General features: G+C 41.2%; 2 protein-coding genes across 3 annotated transcripts in view; both read left to right on the forward strand.

The window, feature by feature from the left end:
* Window positions 1-7,458, forward strand: part of pag1 (phosphoprotein membrane anchor with glycosphingolipid microdomains 1) — a 50,985-nt gene extending 43,527 nt beyond the window's left edge. The window contains exons 8-9 of the mRNA XM_034094006.2: window positions 4,905-4,964; window positions 5,255-7,458. Of these exons, the coding sequence (XP_033949897.1) occupies window positions 4,905-4,964; window positions 5,255-5,605 (411 nt within the window). The 3' untranslated portion in view covers window positions 5,606-7,458. The remainder of the gene's footprint in view (window positions 1-4,904; window positions 4,965-5,254) is intronic.
* Window positions 7,459-9,526: 2,068 nt separating this feature from the next.
* znf704 (zinc finger protein 704) overlaps window positions 9,527-19,502 on the forward strand; it is a 45,163-nt gene continuing 35,187 nt past the window's right edge. Inside the window, exons 1-2 of one of the 2 annotated variants that reach the window (XM_034095159.2) lie at window positions 9,527-10,256; window positions 16,348-16,535. In XM_034095159.2, coding sequence (XP_033951050.1) covers window positions 9,996-10,256; window positions 16,348-16,535 — 449 coding nt within the window. In that variant the 5' untranslated portion in view covers window positions 9,527-9,995. The remainder of the gene's footprint in view (window positions 10,257-16,347; window positions 16,536-19,502) is intronic. The other variant, XM_034095158.1, reaches the window with a different exon arrangement.

Consider the following 19,502-nt stretch of genomic DNA (forward strand, 5'->3'; position numbering starts at 1 on the left):
AGTCTGAGAGGGTGAGGAAGATAGTCACATAAAACAGAACAAGAATCGACAACTCGACCCTCTGCTCACTCCTTTCCTGTAAAATACAGGTCCAGCCCACACATATGCTCCATCAAGGATGGTGCTACAGGCCGCAAGACAGTGCACTTACCACTACAATAAGCATGTTAATGTTAATCTAATACAGCTCCGGCGATCCAAAAACCATTACCTCAGTTTTATCTTTGTTTAATTGGAGAAAGTTCTGACACATCCAGTCATTGATTTGTTCAATGCACTTACTCAGTGTTTGAATTGGAGCATAGTCTCCTGGTGAAATTGTTACGTAAATGTGTCTGTCATCTGCATAGCTATGGTAACTTATTTTGTTGTTCTTCATTATCTGAGCCAGTGGTAGCATGTAGATGTTAAAGAGAAGAGGCCCCAAGATGGAGCCTTGAGGAACCCCACATGTCATATTTGTCAACTCAGATGTGTATTTACCTATAGAAACAAAGTTGTTTCTATCCTTTAAGTAGGATTCAAACCAATTTAGAACTGTTTCCGAAAGTCCCACCCAGTTTTCCAGTCGGTCTAGTAATATGCTGTGGTCAACAGTGTCAAACGCAGCACTGAGATCTAATAATACTAACACTGAAGTTCTGCCACTGTCTGTGTTTAAGTGGATGTCATTAAAGACCTTTACAAGAGCAGTCTCAGTGCTGTGGTTTGGACGAAAGCCTGACTGGAACACATCGAAACAGTTATTTAAATGCGGGAAATTACTCAACTGTTGAAAAACAACTTTTTCAATGATTTTACCTAGAAATGGGAGGTTTGATATGGGCCTGTAATTGTTCATTACTGAAGCATCTAGATTATTCTTTTTTAAGAGCGGTTTAATGACTGCAGTTTTCAGGGCCTGTGGAAAAATACCTGAGTGAAGAGATTTGTTTACTATATGAAGTAGTTCTGAGGCCATGCAAGGAAAAACATCTTTGAAAGATCCTGTTGGAATAATATCAAGGCAGTAAGTAAGTCAATCTGCCAGACCCTCTTCCTCTTTAAGGTCTGTTTCCTGCTCCCTCTGCTTTACTTTAACTTCTACTGCTAGTTTAAAGGATAATCATGGTGTATGCTGGAAGGGCATTGTCTGTTTTTGATGGATTTGTTTGGTACCGATATCTACAGTGCCCAGTAGACAAATCCTAATCACTTGATTTCATGACTTTTCCCGTAGCACTACCATGACATTGAAACTGTATTAGTGGAATGTCTCAACAACTATTGGGTGGATTGCCATGCATTTTAAGTACACACTCATCAATGTCACACTCAGGAAAAACTGTAATGGTTTTTAAAATGCTATCAACATTTTCAAAGTGTCCTGCAAACCATTTGATCTCCCCATCAGCCTCAGCAAGTTTGTTATGTTTGGTGCCAATAAGGGAATAGTGGCACTCTAACAAGCTAAACTAAAATGGCTTACATAGGCATGTTGCCACTGTCATTGTAGGCCTGTTAGCATTCTGTAGTTAGCATTTAGTGCAGCCTCATAGAACACCAAGCATCCCAGTAAACAGACTGGCTACCTGGTTCATCTTTGACCAATTGTGCTTGCCGCAAAAAGGTATTTTAACCAGCAAAACAGGTATCACTCTCACTTTGTTTTACCTTCAAATAAAGAGGTTTTGATCAGGGGGTCTAAAAATTATTCAGCCAAAGACCCTTTACAATGTAGAAAATATACCTGGGAGTCGTGGCCCCCCACGTGTATGTCCCTTGGAATATTTTAACAAAACCTAATTATTTTATTATTGTATAGTCTTCTTCTATAGAATTAACTATGAAGGATTTAAAAAAACGTAATATTATTTGTTGAAATATTCGCGTTGGGTCAAAGTAAACCCCAATAGTTTAAATAACAAAACCTCATTTAAGAGCCCCCCTGGCAGAGGGTCCCGGACCACACCGTAATAATACTACTTTAGAGACCTGATTGATGACTTGTTTAACGGGAACTATTCTTAAGGTTTTTTTTTTTTAATCCTTTCTCTCCTCCCCTCCACTTTATTTCTCTTCTAATTTTTTTTAAATTCAGTATCTCTGTTCTCTCTCCTTTGTCTCTGCTGTTGCCAGTTTTTTAATCATTTCTTCTTAATTGGACAGCAGACGAGACCCTCCTCTTCTGACCCCCAAATCTATCATGAAAGTGAGATCTACTTAGCTACGATACATCTCCAAACCAAAGCCACACACACACACACGTCAAAAATGTACTCATTTAAAGATGCACCCATATGTACCTTGTCTAGTCAGCATTAATTCTGTTACGTCTCTCCTTCCCCCCATATTACACACACACACAACCACGACATGTGTGTTTTTACATAATTCTGCTACACATGGACTCCCTGGGGCTGATTTAAGGTTAACCCTAAATGTTCCCGGCTCCCCGTGGTTTATGCTCATGTATGACCAGCAGCCATCGGTGATTTGTCTTGTCGTGTGTGTGTGTGTGTGTGTGTGTGTGTGTGTGTGTGTGTGTGTGTGTGTGTGTGTGTGTGTGTGTGTGTGTGTGTGTGTGTGTGTGTGTGTGTGTGTGTGTGTGTGTGTGTGTGTGTGTGTGTGTGTGTGTGTGTGTGGTGTGTGTGTGTGTGTGTGTGTGTGTGTGTGTGTGTGTGTGTGTGTGTGTGTGTGTGTGTGTGTGTGTGTGTGTGTGTGTGTGTGTGTGTGTGTGTGTGTGTGTGTGTGTGTGTGTGTGTGTGTGTGTGCGTGTGTGTGCGTGCATGCGTAAACGTGTGTAAACATGTGTGTGTTTGGGTCTGAGGCTAGTGGGTGCCAGCTGGACACTATCACTATAACAGTTAGTCTCGCTACATGATGGATGATATGGGCTAAAGAAACTCTCTGTCATACACAAACACACACACACACTTGACAAGACAAATCACCGATGGCTGCTGGTCATACATGAGCATAAACCAGGTATAAATGCTTGGGTGCCTGCATGTAAATGTCTGAGTGGAATGCCCTCAGGTAGCAGCTTTGTAAATGCAGATAAACACAGAGCAGGCTTCCTCATATACACACATTCCATTCCATACATACACCTGGTTTCTACTTAAACAAAAACACACACGCCCTCTTAGAATGTGACCTTTCATTCACAGCCTCTCTGACCCTGTGCAGTTGTACAGATATTGAACAGCAGTAACACTTGTTTGCACTCATTTTCCTGTGTGTCGCCGGTGGGCTTTTCTCATGTGTGGTGCAGGAAATGAATTTGACCCAGCCAGTGGGCTGCTGGGATGTACGCTGGGGACACGGCCCAGGTAAACTGCGATAGTCAGCACTGTCAGGCTGCTGATCGCTAAAGGGAATCACTATTGTTTGAGAGAGGAGTATGTCATATATGTGTGTGATGGATAAAGATCATATGAGGTATTGTGGTTTAGATGTTATATCTCCAGTTTGTTTGGACTTGTTACGGAACCTGAATGAACAAGACATGGAGTTGATTTATTCGTATGGATTTGTATGTAAGTATGTCAGCGTGATATACACATTGACACCTGAGTCGTCCGTCTTCCCAGGCCGCTGTAATTGGCTTACTGTCATACTTGGATGTCATTATGACGCACACATAAACACATTGTCATAATCCTGTCTCACACACACAATCCAATGGTGTACCATATGCAATGTCTCAATGTAACACACAACCATACACTTGTATACAATTAGTTTAATATGTTTGAAATACAGTTTTTAACACTGCATAAAACCTAAACTAAATACTCTGCTAACTGTGACCAACTAAATGCACATTTCTCTTAAATTTGCACTGATAGTTGAAAGCCAGCGGGCTGTAAATTAGATGAACAAATACTGTTAGATGCAATCAGAGCCGCAGCGGTCGGGTCACCTGCGTCTATGTTTCATACACACACTCCTTCAGGAAACTTTGTCTAATTGGTCGGCTAATTAAAAATATGAAAAAGGCGCCTGCCGGCGTTTGTTTAATCTATAAAAGTAATCATGTGTCCAATCATGCATTATCCGTAAAGTAATCTTATTGATTTAAGTTTGAAAAGAAAGTCATGCAGAAACATGTATATGATATTACTGCTAAGCTTTGATGGATGATCTCTGTGCTCTGTTTTTCATTTAGTACTCAAGCAATGATTGGCTGGTGATGTGCCCTTAACAAGCATTGCATTGCCTCAACAAGTGAACAGCTTTACCTTTTTATAAATGAATTAGTATTAACCTTGATACATACAGCAAAGGACTTTATAATTCAGAGTTTATAGTCAGAAGAAGAGCACCAAGATCAATGTTTTCCACTCTGAGAAGTGTGGAATATTCACGTTTCATGAGCTGTTTAATCAGCACTAGCAGCGATATTGAGGTTCTCGTTAGACTCTGCGGTGTTTGCTGCTGTTGTCAGATGTGCTTTGTTGATTAATGGCTCCCTCATCGATCCTAAGGCAGAGCGGATGAAAGCAGTGCACAAAAGCATCACACTCTCAGTCACTGAACATTGACTTGTACTCAATCATTTTCTTAATGAATGGGTGTTTATATACAACATTAGCTTCATATGAGTCAAAGAAGAAACAGCAAATACAAAGCTTGTGCTTTGAGATTTTTTTTTTTTTTTTTTTTAAACTAGTTTGCCAGCATGTTTTAGTAATGCAGATCTATAAGAAGTGCAACCACATATCAATTTCCTTTTAAGTAAAATCTAGATAACTTTAAAACCCAACATTTGACAACATGAAGATGCCCCCAAGCTCCTAACACATATGTGGGACAACCCCTCAAATGTCCAACAGCAACCTTTAGGAGAAGGAAGCACAGACTTTTTCATACACTTTGATATGTATCTAAATCTATCTTTTTGTTCTTTTCTGCTCCAGTTACCCTCCCCTCTCTCTCCTGAGCCCGGGTTCAGCAACCACAACCTGTCAGACAATGAGGTAAGTGTGTGTTTAACTCCCTTATTCCCAAAACTGCCATCTCCTCTTCCGAGACAGCTGTGAATGCTCCAAGCGCCAAAAAGATGAAAGAAAAACAAGAAGTTTAAACTGGTTGAAGAGTCATGCAACATCAGACAATACGCTATGAGGGGAAAACCTAGCGGGGATGTTTTTGGTACAAAAGCATCAGTTTCTTTTATGTTCACATTCCTGTTATCTCAATAAATTAGGTATGGCAATTTTTTTACAAAGTAGGGGCAACTCACAGGTATCTATTCTTTGTCTTTCAGTCAGCGGTGTACTCCACAGTCGACAAAACGAACTGTGACGAAAGTGTGAGCGAGGAAGACAAAGAGCACGACTACAGCAGCATCGCAGAGCTCAAAGGTCTCGTCCCCGCCTCTTCCTCCAGTGACCTCTACGCCACTGTCCGAGATATCTACGCCCAGCCCGATGAGCCCGAGCAGGATGAAGAGCCCGGCATGGACGGCACAGACCCTGGCTACGAAACCATCCACATCCCAAAGACTAGTAGCTCGGATGATGACCGCAGGGCGGAGGGTTCAGACGCTGCACAGCCAGAGCCTGACTATGAGAGTGTCGGAGAGATGGGGTTAAGCCGGGAAACGTCCCGCCTCTGAGTTTTCCCCCTCTTCATCGTGGGAGAAACTTCCTCACAGACGTCACTGCAGTGCTTTGAACCTGCTACGAAGCATGCTACTGGTGCATGCTCTGGATCCATCAACAATACATCAGCGTCCTCTTTACAGCTCGGGTACGGTTTATCACAGGTGAACTTTTAATTGTTCAGCCACGGTGAATGTCATTGGTACTGGTAGGCCTCATAGGAAATGAACAGTAGTGCCTCAGTCATCGGTTGTTAATCATGTGGATGAGTGCATCATTTAATTCATCTTTTGTCTTGTTGACAGTGCATATCGTGGGCACCTTAAACCCCATTTGTGGGAAAAGATCAAATGAATATCAAATCACAAAACACACACACGTTTTTTTTAAGGATAGGAAGAGGACACTATCAGTGCCTGTGATATAACAAAAATAAATCCAATAATTCAGTGCCATATAATCATGAAAAGTCATGCACTTACTGTACATATGAAGGCATCATGGTTTCTCCTCTGCAGCTGCTAGCGGCTTTCTTCTAGGTGACTCAGTGTCATGTTATATTGAGGTGTCAGACGTGTTTCTATTCTTTGTCAGGTTCAGCAGCTCCTCCACTTTGCATTCTCTGCTTGAAATTCATGTTTTAGGCATTCAAAGCAAAAGCCAGAAGTATCTGTGACCACATGGTTAGTTAAAACAAGTCCATAGATTACGGCACTCAATAGAAATGAAGACTTTTTGATGAGGAAAGGAAAGTGATCTCAAATGAGCTTGAGGTGTCCCAATACATTTTGAAAGCATTTTAGACGTATCACAGCCAATGGCAACCTTTTTTTTGTGAATTTCATATTTATTTGAAGATGCGTATTGTTGTGTGATTGTGAAATGTTACAGAGTCTGTGAGCGCAAAGTAAAAAAGGGTTTTCTGGAAGTTTCTAGAATTTTGAATGATATTAGATGAAAGGAGGTTGTAAAGTCACAACAGTTGTAAAGGTACATTTGACTCTGACTTCTTTGTTTTAAAACAATACGTATGATGAGAAGATATTTCATTTTTTGTCATTTTGCACAAGGCTCAAAACTAATTCAAAAGAGTTTTTAAAATGACACAAAAACGTGCATTATTGATGAAAATATATTGATCAACTGTACTGTTTGTGTCTATTGAGCCTGCTCTTGGTACAGTATACAGCCTTCAGTTGGCATCCCTGATGATTTTAAGCACAAGGTTTAATATCATGGTACTGCATTTATATATTCAAAAGCATCATCACAATCTTGCTACATTCTGCACAATTTGAATATTTAAAGCTTTTAACTAAGTAGCACTATGATAAAAAAAAAACATATCTTTCTGTTTGTAGCTTGTACTGATGACATGCCAACCAAGGCTTGTATATATTTAGAGCACTATTTTAACCAACTGTATTCGCTGGATGTTTTATGTGAGTTTTTACCTATTTGTACAATGTCCAGAGTGTTATTATTTTTGAAATAAGTCTGTTAAGAGCACTGATCGATGTCTGCCTTGTTTAAAGGAAAACAAAGGCACTTTTTATCTTATAGTAACTCAATTTGCCAAATAGCTTCTGAGTGTTGAGAAGTAGTAACCAATCGAATATGAGAAATATGGTACAATGTTTTGGTACATGCATTTTGAGAAACAGTGAGTGTGGTACTTTATTTTAAAAAATGAATTAATGTGTCATTACTGTTTGGTGTTTGTTTTCAAATTTAACAGGGCCAATTTTTTCTTTGCTGTAAATATCTATTTTACTGCTACAGTATCTTCCGTCTTTGCAGAAAATAATTGGTGTCGTCTGTTGCACCCGAATGAAAATATTAAAACATTAAAGCATCTCCAGCTTTAGTTCATGTTTTATTATACATGTGAGAGCTTGTTTGTGGTTTAGACAGACAGCTAGCCCACCCAGACTGATATTGGATTCATAAGTTATATCTGAAATTGGAATTGCTTTAACATCCCCTAGCAATGCTTCAGTTAAAGATGATTTAAAATGCAATCCACATGAAAGTGAGTGAATAAAGCCCGTAAAAAAAAATGATAATTATCATGCCATTAACACTATGATCTTCATACCAAGTGATTTTGCTATGTTTGAGGGTGAGATATAATGAAATTCAAAAAATGCTATGAATGACCTTAAAGGAAATTATCTGTCAAAGGGGGGTTTTAGAGCCAACTCATACCAGGGCAACACACACACATACGCACTCAGGCTTAATAGACGATTAACTAAAATCACTAATTTTCTCTTGCTGTCTATCTTGGTCCTACAAACACAGACACTCCCTTCAGAGAATTGGGGAGTGGTGGAGGTTCAGAGATGCCGCCCTGCTGCCTCTCCCTCCTCTCGTAATGAGATCATTTTCCCCCCTGCAACCATCAGACGACTGTATAGTTACACCTGCCTTTGATCACAGGGCGCAGTCTGTTTTGAAAAATGATGTTCATACCTGTCACTCCCCTCTGTCCATTTTCTGCATGTAAATATTTTATGACATGAATTATTCTATTAAAATATATATATATATATATATATATAATAAAAAGTGTCATTGTGTCCTTTATTCAATGGGGGCGCTGTCATGTAGAAAGATTGTAAGCTGCATATGATTTTCTTAAAAGATTACAGTTATTTTTTATTAATGAGGCCATTTGCATGGGTTTGTCTATTCTCTCTGCCACAATGAAATGATCAGGATGAAATAATTAGTCTCCTGCTACATTAGATTCATCACTTACTGAACACTGAACTTTCTAATGAGAAGAAACATTTCCATAACATATACATGTCTGTCTCAGAGAGCAAAAAACAATACACATTGTGAGATCACACTATTTCTTAATGTGTCCAGGGTGTAGCTTACATTAGTGTGAGCTGCCTGTGAGTGTTGTGATGAGATGCAAAGCTCAGTTAAAAGAGCAATATTACTGATGGCTTATATTTAGCATTACCCAATGGCATTAAATACCTGTATTACAGTTTACACGTAATGGTATACATTAATGAGAACATACAAACAAGGTAGGTAGCCAACAACAGGTCTACGTATTATAATTAGTCTTCAGAGTGCCTGTTCAAAAAAAGATTAAAATAAGAACTAAACAGTACTTCTGGAAAGACTGACCTCCACATTATTTGCATTTGATACATTTTTGCTTCAAGCACTTTAAAGCAATTGTTTGTCTAAATTATCTGATGAGGTTGGCAAAGATTTGGTTGGCTCTTGCCAAATGTGCAGAGCGGTGGATTTTGGCACATGTTTACCCCAGAACCTCGAGTAGAATAAAACTCACTTGTTAGGTAATGACGACCTCATGAGAAATAAAGAAACCTGTTGTTTTAAACTCCCTTCAAAAATCCCACTGCAGGCCATTACTTATATCTCAAAACCAGATCATAGTAATTTAGAGATCCCATGGGACTTGAAAAGTAGGCTACATGCGTTTCACAACTAGGTTACTGCATAAAGCCTGTCTGTCTGGACAAAGTTTTCCTTTCCGAAAGCCTAAATTCCCCTTTTTTCCCTTTCTTTCCTTCTGCCTTACCGCCTCCCCTCTCGTTTCCTCTCCATCCTTGCGTCATTGTTTTGAATTGAGCATCCTCCCGCCGGCTTGCATTACCGTCTGTTGGCGGATCGGGGGGAGCGGTGGGGGGCCTGTGGAGGCGTGTGCTGTACCGACCAATAGCAGCCCGCCTTGGCCGCCGGACCGCACATGTTTACAGGCAGCATTCCGCCGGTAAAGGCTCTGCTCGGTCGGAGCAAAGCCCGGACTGGAGCTAGCAGTAGCCGGATCCGGAGTCACGTAACCGCCGTGTTTTCGACCGTTAACAGCATCTACGTAGGAAAGTCAGTGGATAAGGCTACAGATAAGTGATTTTATTCGATGTGTTTGCTTATGTTATTCAGTGTCCATGTCGTAAACTCATGAATAAACCACATATTTGTTAGATCGTGTACAAACGTAACGCCGTGTCCTGCGTGGAGTTCTGAGTCCGTGTTTTTCCGCCACACCACGAGCTCTCAGGGAGCAGTGGCGAAAACAAACAGGTCGAAGAGACAGGAAGGTTGGTAGCCGGTTGGCTGTGGAGGTTGTTTAACGGCGTATGAATCGTGTTGTGTTGTCGGCTTTTGTCGGGTGCTAATTCTAAGTTCTCTTCCAGTTTTCGGTGCTTTTGAGTAAGGTGCATTTAAGACGCTGTTGGGAGTCTTCGCCCTCTGAGTATGTGGCAGCTTTCTAACATTTTACCAGGGCTATTGGATAGTATACCCGTTGCGGTTTTGTGTTTTTCTAGACGTTGTTTACCGGTTATAATTCGACGTCTAATGCTTTAAATTCACCGGTTCACCGGCTCCGAATTCAGTGGGACACTTTTAAACATGCATACGAGGCGTTTGGTGAAGCGGTCGATCCTCGGCAGCCGCGTTCATGCGCCGAGTCTGACGGGGGACGGTGCCCCGGTGACAGGAGTGGTCCAGGCTGTCAAGCAGGAAAACAGAGACGTGTCGACCGCAGGATCCCGGTGCAGCGTCTACACCGTGCTCCTGCAGGACGGGAGCCTCAAGGAGTTCTCCGAGGAAGAGATAGCCGCGGGCTTCAACAACACTGCAGCCAAAGGACCGCTCAAGTCCAGCTTGAAGGTGTGTGAGTAGCGCCCCGGCTGGCAAAAAAGCGCCTTCACTGTTTTTGTTGTGCGTTTTTTTTTGTGCAGCATTAACCGCTTCCTGCACGGAGCGGTGTCACTGGCGCTGCTGCTGTTTTCACTGATGTCAAATATAACCAGTTTGGACAAAAACAGCATGATTCAGATTATAAATTATGCAAATTCAGTTGCATATTGCATCAAATAACGGACTGTCATGACATTTGGCGACACCAGAGATATGGGACAAAGGCCTTGATAGGGCCTGCGCAATGTTTATGTGGGCTAGTGGGTGGGTAAGCCGAGGCAAACAAACACGCTCTGACTGCAGCGTTTTGGACTGATGTCCGGGGCTTTTGCACAGAGGCTTATGATTGATATCTAACATTTAATACAGACAATTTGAGAAATCATGCATTTAATTGCACATTTGCATTAAATTATTTATGATATTTTTGACATTTTCATTCAAATATTATATATATATATATATATATGGCTTTGTGCACACCAGAGTTATTGTTGTTTAACAACTGTTAAAAATAGATAGTTGGCTTTGAAATTAGAGACAGAATTTGAAGTTTTGATGATGTCTACATTTCTTTCCTGATATGGGTTCCTAATTAGTCCAATGACCTAATTGCCTTCATTTCCAACTTGTCTGCTTTGGTGTCACATACTCTCTCAGAAAAACATTGTGTGAGGCAATCCAGGAATAAAAACACTGTTTCTGGCATGTGTGTAGTATTTGTGTAAGTGTGTGTGCGTGTGTTTTGTTTTTTACAGTGAGGCAGTTACTGAGGAATGCATGTGACCAAATCATGGCTTGTTTACGGATGCATTTTGGTTTATTTAGTTTTGGTGTGGTGTTGTGCCTCCTTGCATTCATGTGTGTTATTGATGAATTTACAGGCTGCTCTTTGTGACCACACATGCTGTACTGCTCATATTTCCTTTATGTGAGCTATAGGGAGGGTGTGCTGCCATCTACAGATACAGCAGCAACTCTGACATAAATCCTAAATGAAATAGTAGTTCATCTTTAAAGTGTTCATGGTAAAACAAAGACAAATGCAACAGCTCTGTCCATATGGACACATGTCATAGCTTTGAGTGATGGGATATGCAGTCTAAACTTGTTTTGTCATTTGCACATTTTTGTGTATTCTGTGCTGCACTCACAAAAGCTGTTGCACAATACCGTCAATAAAGTCCCTGGTGCAGGCAGGAGGAGTGCAGCTGATGCGGAGAGTGAAGCCAGCACAATGGTCAAGTCTCTTTCAGCACTTAATTCCCACCGAGGTCAAAAACAAGCCATAAAATGAGGAGGAGGGGCGGGTGTGTATTCACATGTGCATCTGTGTGGCTTTTAATGTGCATTGATGTGCTTCCCCCCTATGTATTTGAATGTTTAATCAGGTAGAGCTGACTACTTTAGATGTTGGAGTGGGGGTTGTTTTTGTGGGCATGCCACCCTGTTTGAGGACAATAAAGCAGGCACCCCCAGGTTGGCAACGGGTGGCATGCTCCAAAGAATCTGGATGCTTGGCACATTGCCCGGTATGGCAAACGAATGCCCCCCCCCCCCCCCCCCCCCCCCCCCCCCCCTCTAAGAGGGACAGGATGCCACTTGTTGACTTGTTGGTTTGTGCAAGTGTCTGAGAAATGTTACACAGATGCCTCACTGATAACAAAGAGGCGAAACTTGTTTTTGTTTTGCTGGACGCTTTTGTTGTCCTTGCTGTTGTTTACGTTAATCGTACGGCAACGTGGGAGTCAATGAAGAAGGCTTGTTGACAGGAGCTGAGTGACTCTTTGTTCTAGAGCGGTGATCCGAGACGGGCAAGCCGGCGTCGGCTGAGCTTATTGGTTGGCTGAACAGCATCAGCATGAAGCGCAGCGGCCACAGGGTCAAGTCTGCAGGTCTCCTGTGCTGCTGTATGAGTAATATAAGGGTAGAGGAGGTGTTTGTGTTTATGTATGTGTGAGAGTGCTATGAACACACATCTTTATTCCCGCTTTCTCAATGCCTTTTTTATTTTCATCAACAATGAATCCTTAGTAATCTTTTAATGAAGAAAATGCAGTTGTCACTATACCATCTTTCATGGTATCCTCTGTTTTACACAGTATTAAACTGAATTGGTTTTGTATTCCGGACTGACAAAACAAACATCTAAAAACTTCATGTTAAACAATAGGAAACAGATTTTTCCCAATTTCTTTACATTTCATACGCCAAATAATACATTGATAACATCTTGAAATAACAGGCATATTAATCAATAATACAAAATGGTGTCAGCCCTAAAGATAATATAAGTAGAATACTTATATGGCTTCATAAAATGACGACATCATTCTATGGTACTTTTCTTTGGGGAACTCATGAAATCAATGTTCATTAGCATATTAGCTACAGCTGAGCTGAGTACATTTGGCACCAAAAGTTGTTTTGTAAGTTTAAATAATTATTGCAACTCTTCAACTCGCAATTCCGATATATAAACAACAAATCTGAACTAGACTAAGTCATGTGTAATGTTTGAACATATAATCGTCATTAATGTCTTTAAGACTTTATTGATTAATCATTCCTAATCCTGGTATTGGCAAGAGAATAGCGGATACAAATTCTTCGTACCAACAAAGAACCATATGAGCTCAAAGACAATGTCGCCACATGGGATTCAATTTATGATCTGTGTCAGCCTGCTTCATTATGACCTTTGACCCATAAAGGGTGGCCGCTTTAAACTGTCCAAAACGGCTTAAAGCAAGTGTGTGTTTTGGTGTGATTTGAAGAAAGAAAATGAATTGGAGATAAAGAGGGCAGATATGAAGGACACTGGGTATTTTTCGGTGCGTGCACACACACATGCACATTTACACCAGCAGCCTGACACATGCGCCTCACTTTTCACAACCGATTTGGCATGCCTCACAATTTCCTGGCTCTGTGAAATGCTATCATTCATAAGCCTGGTGAAAGGAAGGAATTGCTGTTGGTTCTATCCGAGAAGTACACTCGGCATACACACAACGCCTAATCTTCCCGAGCTGCTGTAATCCATCTTGTTGTTTTACTCAAGTCTGTGTTTTCAGGGAGCGTATTGGTGTGACCGGTCTCTATGAGTGATACTCCATCCCCTGCTTTTTTACGCCATTAATCTAAGTAAATATTTCTCCTGTGCATATGTGTGCGAGTGATGCACTATGGTGCCGCTGCCTTTTCCACCGTCAACCCTAATCGTGTTACAGTGCTACGAGATAATGATCTTCATCCACACACACACACACACACACACACACACACACACACACACACACACACTGGTCAGCATGTCTTACTCCTCAACGCTCTAGTGGCATGGGCAGCCGTGTGTGTCACTGGCTGTTTTCTCAGTGTGTTTCTAAGAGCCTGATGGCTTTAGTTACCTACAGTAATGTGTGTGTTGGTGTGTGCGTAGGTGCATGCAGGTATTCATGTGCCAAAGCATGCCATTTGCTGCTGTTGTGTAAGAAGAAGAGATGATTTTGGGCTGTTTTTTTACATTGCTACAGGTGGGCGTTTTCAGATGGGAGAAATGATTGTGTGTGTGTGTGTGTGTGTGTGTGTGTGTGTGTGTGTGTGTGTGTGTGTGTGTGTGTGTGTGTGTGTGTGTGTGTGTGTGTGTGTGTGTGTGTGTGTGTGTGTGTGTGTGTGTGTGTGTGTGTGTGTGTGTGTGTGTGTGTGTGTGTGTGACCGACCGATACTTGAAAGGTACCGCGATACCCTGCCGTTAAAAACGGTACGATTCCTCCGTTTCATTAGTATCGGTACTTTAAGAATGACGGGAAAAAGTACTCCCGTGAAAAAACGCCGTTTAATAAGAGCCGTGTGTGTTCAGCGCTCTGCTTCCACTCCTTGCACTGCAGCCGTGCCTGCAGTCCCGCTCCTCTCAAGCACGTTCTAAGTCCCTCCCCTCTCTCTTGCACGCGGCCACCCGCTAGCTGCCAGAGCATGTGAGAAAACGAGAAGCATGGCTGCAAGTGGGAGTGCAACTGCCGCTGCGCCTCGGCTTGTTGACAAAAAAGACGCCAGAAGTCTGTGAACGGGCCGTTCAGGTGTTCAGAGCAGAGCTTCCTGTCGGAGCAGCAGAGCGTGATGTGCACTGAAAAGTTTTTCTGTCGCAATATTATCGTTGAGCAAACGTAACTAGCAAACTAGCATCACTATCTGCTAACGTTAGCTTTAGCCTTCGTTTTCTATTAGTTTTTTTCATAGGCTATAAACGGAGGTGGTATAAGTATATATCTTGTACTTGAGTAAAAGTAGAAGTACCCAGGTCTTGTACTTGAGTTAAAGTAGAAGTACCAGAATGTAGGAACAATCCTGCAATCAAATAAAAGAACAAAAGTATTATCATCAAAATATAGTTAAAGTAGCGACAGTAAAAGTAGAAGTACTCAGGTCTTGTACTAGAAGCACCAGAGTGTAGGAATACTCTGTTACAGTAAAAGTACTGCATTCAAAATGTTCCTCAAGTAAAAGTATTAAAGTAGCGACAGTAAAAGTAGTCATTGTGCAGATTGGTCCATTTCAGAATAATATATAGGATATGTTTTATAATGATTGATCATGAAAGTGTTCTCAAAGCTGGTAAATGTGCAGCTAGTTTGAATTACTTTGTAGACTGCAGGGTAGCTGGTGGATTTACTCCAGGTGGAACTAAAGTCTGATTTAACACTTGATTATATTTCACATCATTCATCCAGATCTGTGAAGTAACTAAAGGTATTAAATACATGTAGTGGAGGAAAAGTACACCATTATTTCTGAACTGTAGTGGAGTAGAAGTACAAAGTAGCAAAAGAAATACTTAAATAAAGTACAAGTATCTCAAAATTGTACCCAAGTAGTACTTGAGTTTATGAATTTAGTTACTTTACACCAGTGGCTATAAAGATAGAAAGACTAAGCCTTGCACAGAGGCATGAAAATACATTTTCAAAATGCTCAACAGTGCTGCCAAAATGTTAAACTCACTGCTACACAATTAAAATAAATGTTTTTATATATATTTATATTAGTTGTGACTCTTTGGCGTTTCTGTTATTATTGACACTGCTGCTTTAGTTGTTCTGACTGCTAAAATCATCTGTTATTCCTAATTTTAAAGCCGATATTCCGTGTTTCCCTTTTTTTAAGAAAAGTATCGAAAAAGAATCGGAATCGCAATTCTTGACTTGGTATCGGTATCGAAACCAAAATAAATGTTGGTATCGTGACAATACTAGTGTGTGTGTGTGTGTGTGTGTGTGTGTGTGTGTGTGTGTGTGTGTGTGTGTGTGTGTGTGTGTGTGTGTGTGTGTGATGGAGTCGTTTATATTGCTCAGTGTGTGTGTCGTGGAAATATTTAGTTTTGTGTATAAGTATGTTTGTGTATAAGTTAAAAGTTCTTGCTCCCCCCCCTTTTAACTTCATTACATTTTATTTATAATTTACAAACCAGGTTGGCTGTATGTCCTGTAGCTTATATTGAGCTAAAGTTAAGGATGCCATTTCATTTTATTTATTTTTCATGAGAAGGGAGTTTTATGAGAAGGGAGTTTTATGAGAATTGTCAACAGTATTGATTCTTGCCATGTCCAAGATGTCTAGGAATTAAGAAAATAACCTTGTTTTAGCTGACATCTGCATTCTCGAGTGAATCCAATCTGTTTTGGAAAAGCTTTTTTAGGCCCAAGATGCTAGAAAATGAGGTTTAAACCATGTTGGACAGTGTACTCCTTCGTTTGAAATGTAAAGAATAAAATCTTAAAATGTGGCTCATACGCTTAGAACACAAACCCCAAACGGCTACTGTGTTGAAAATGATACATCTATTGTTTTCATGCAGTTTAGTAATATTTGGGCAGTATTTCTCAGTCTCTCTTAACTGCAGCAGAAATGCACGGCATGGTTATCACGTCGGGCGTTACAAAATAAGGCATTTTTCAATTCATAAATATGTTTCTCATGGTGGAGTCCTAGATCAGCTTCATCATAAGAACTGAAGACCGGTCTCTGCCCAAGTACTGACTCTACTCTTTGCATCCCTCTCCAGCACTGCTTCAGTAACGGAGCTCCAGAGAGTGACCGGGGTGAGGGCGGCTCCCTCAGCCCCGAGGCAGTGGACGAGCAGCGGATGGCGGACGGAAAGCGCGTTGGCCGGGACCCCGACACCCGATCAGTGTCCCTGCTGGAGCAGAAACGCAAAGTGGTGTCCTCCAGCATCGATGTCCCTCATGCCAGGTAGGCCAGTGTGCCTGTGTGTGCGCGCGTGCATGTTAACAAGCATGCCAGTTCTCTGACACTGAGAGTCTGATTCCTGACTTTGAGGGAGTTTGGCTTGGGATCACACATGCAAAGTTCACTGAAGGTTTACGACATAGATATGTCATCTCGTAAATAGAACAGAGTTTATATGGTCTGACATCCCATCTTTTTGTGTCATCCTTGAAGCCATTTTTATCAGAGAATGCAATGTAATTTGACAGGAAGCCACTTTTATTCCATTCCATATATATTTAATCATATGCCACTGTACATTTGACTCTGCACATTAGTGAGTGATGTTGGAATGGATATATTGTTATTCCGAAATGTAGTAGGTCTAAAATCGTGTCCCTGTCCTAAATATTGAGGGGTTTTCTGCAGAATGTAAATGTTCAGAGGAATCATATGCTGTTTCCTTTGCTGGCTGAGGCTATTATGGTTATGGTTATTTAAATGGCATGCCTCTGGTGGTTTCCTAAATTGTAAACTCAAGGCCATGAGATTCAACCAATATAGTAACTTGCCTCACGAGCCTCTAGCATGTCTTTTCTGCTCTGTAACAAAAACAGTGAGACAAACTGTAGCCCTAGCCAAAACAGACACACTAAGAATTATAATGGATATGTGTGTGGGAGAACAGCTATCGCTTCATGTAAACCAAACCCAATACAAACAGTTATTATGTTATAATGCAAGAGCTATATTCTCACGCGTTAAGCGAGTCTCTTCAGGCCATACCCACACACTCACACAGACACACACACATGTTATTGTAAACTGGTCAGCATATTCCACACTGACGCTCGTCCACATGGGGCAATTAAACATTAATAGGAAGCAGTCCAAGGCAGCAAAGAGCCATATAATAAAGAAACTACACTCTTTCACTATTAAATGAGAAACACTGATACCTTGTAAAGCTCCGTGCTGGTATCGAACATCACTCCCTATTACTTATCCTGATGCTGCTGGAGGAGTGTAATCGATGTCTACTTGCTGTAAAGTACAGTAACATTCCCCCATTTGAGCAGCTTTATCACCACATCCTGAGCCCTGCTTCACATTTAATAGTTATTTGCTTATGAATCATTGATTTGGCCCTCTCTTGGTTCCCATTAAGAGTAAAGAATCTCTTTTTAAATTGAATCCATCAGATGGATTAGACAGAAGTTTTACACCAGTCCCACTCTAATTAGATCCTTGCATGGGGATCGCCATAATATTGATATTTATATGGTTATTGTGGAATGGCTTATTGATCATCTCACTGCCCTTGCACAAGTTCAACTTGTTGCCTCGGCTCAGGGACGATCACTTTATAAAGCAAGTTCCAATTTATCCTCCTAATGAGACCACCTGACACCAAGAAAGCCTTATAGATCAGGTCAGATGAAGAAACGTGCCTTACGACATGTTACTATGGTGATGAAATATATGTTTTAAAGAATGGAATAAAATCTATTCAATAAAATAAGTTCATGTTTAGTGCATGATTTCAAGCGCTGGTCATATCATTTGGATGTTGCTGCTCCAAAGTTAAACATGTTTATTTTGGAACAACAATACATTTACCGTTAATGGTGGCGGTATTCTCTGCCGGACTTATATTCCCTCTCACTAGCACATTGTCCGGTGTCTACCGTCTGCCCAAATCCAATTAAATGCAGCATAGGACAAACAACCTTTAAAACGCTTTACATATTCCCACTTATTAACAGGCACACACACAATATTTCAGAAACACCTAAGTGGTCTCTCTCGACAAAATCCCAACAGCAAAGTGCCAGGTTCTTTTTTGTTTTCATTTTTCTATTAAATGTCATTAGTGTGAGAGTTGCCAGCCAAAACCCCCGACACAGATACAAACAACCAGGGAAAAATGCATTTCCTTTTAGATTGTTATCCTGTACCTAAACTAACAGCATTATAAGAAAACAGCCAAAGCTTGTGGTGTGGAATTCCAGCTGAGAAGCTGTCAGTGTTTTATTGTTGTTTCAATGTTGCGCTCTGCCTACACACGCTTTTCTCCTTTGTTGGTCAACCTGAGGCTTTAGCCGCGTTCACACTGCGGTACTTTTCCCACAAAGGTTCATGCGAACTTAGTTCATGCGAACTCTTTAGTTCGCATGAACTAAGTACAGATCGCGTCCACACCAGAAAAAGTCCCTGGGGGTGGATTAGGCAAATGAAGCCGCTGACGTCACTTCTTCTTCTTCTTCTTCTGCTTTGGGTTTACTGGCAGGCCGCAAACCACTTCACGGCGTATACTGCCGCCCAAAGTCCCCGGCCGGAAGTCCCCGGAGTTGGGGACTGGCTTCAGTAGAAGCTGCTGGGAGTCCCAGCAGCTTCTACTGAAGCCTTCCGAGTAAATCGCCAGAACGCCGACACCTCCTCATCTCCACCGCTCCCATGTTTTATTTTGTGTTGCCATAAGTTAGTCTCTCTGCGTTTCTGCGCTGGGCTAATGCTAATAATGCTAATGCGAGGATAATAAAATGGCGGCTTCACAAAACTTTTTGGGAGCGTGGTTTGCAATTCGCCCAGCCAATCAGGAATATAGCTCTTTTCTCAAAAAAGAGCCGCTCGAAAGTCCCCGCTCTCTAGCAGGGACTTTCGAGGGGGTAAAAAGGTTCGCATGAACTACTTTTAGTCCCAGCTCTTTTTGGTGTGAACGCGATCATGAACTAAGTTCGCATGAACCTTTGTGGGAAAAGTACCGCAGTGTGAACGCGGCTATTGATTCATCTCTTGCCAGGTAAGAAAGAAAAGGTATGTTGAGGTTATGTGTAACATAAATGCTCTTGCAAAAATTAAAAACATCTTGGATGGCACTTATCTGTTTTAATCACGTTCAAAGTATAGAGTTTGTAAGTGTGCCCCCTTTAGTTTCAGTAATAAAAAATGTCTTCAGGTTTCTGTAGACATTAAGAGCTCAACATAACT

Source organism: Pseudochaenichthys georgianus, chromosome 11 (genome assembly GCF_902827115.2).
Source record: "Pseudochaenichthys georgianus chromosome 11, fPseGeo1.2, whole genome shotgun sequence".
Taxonomy (NCBI): domain Eukaryota; kingdom Metazoa; phylum Chordata; class Actinopteri; order Perciformes; family Channichthyidae; genus Pseudochaenichthys; species Pseudochaenichthys georgianus.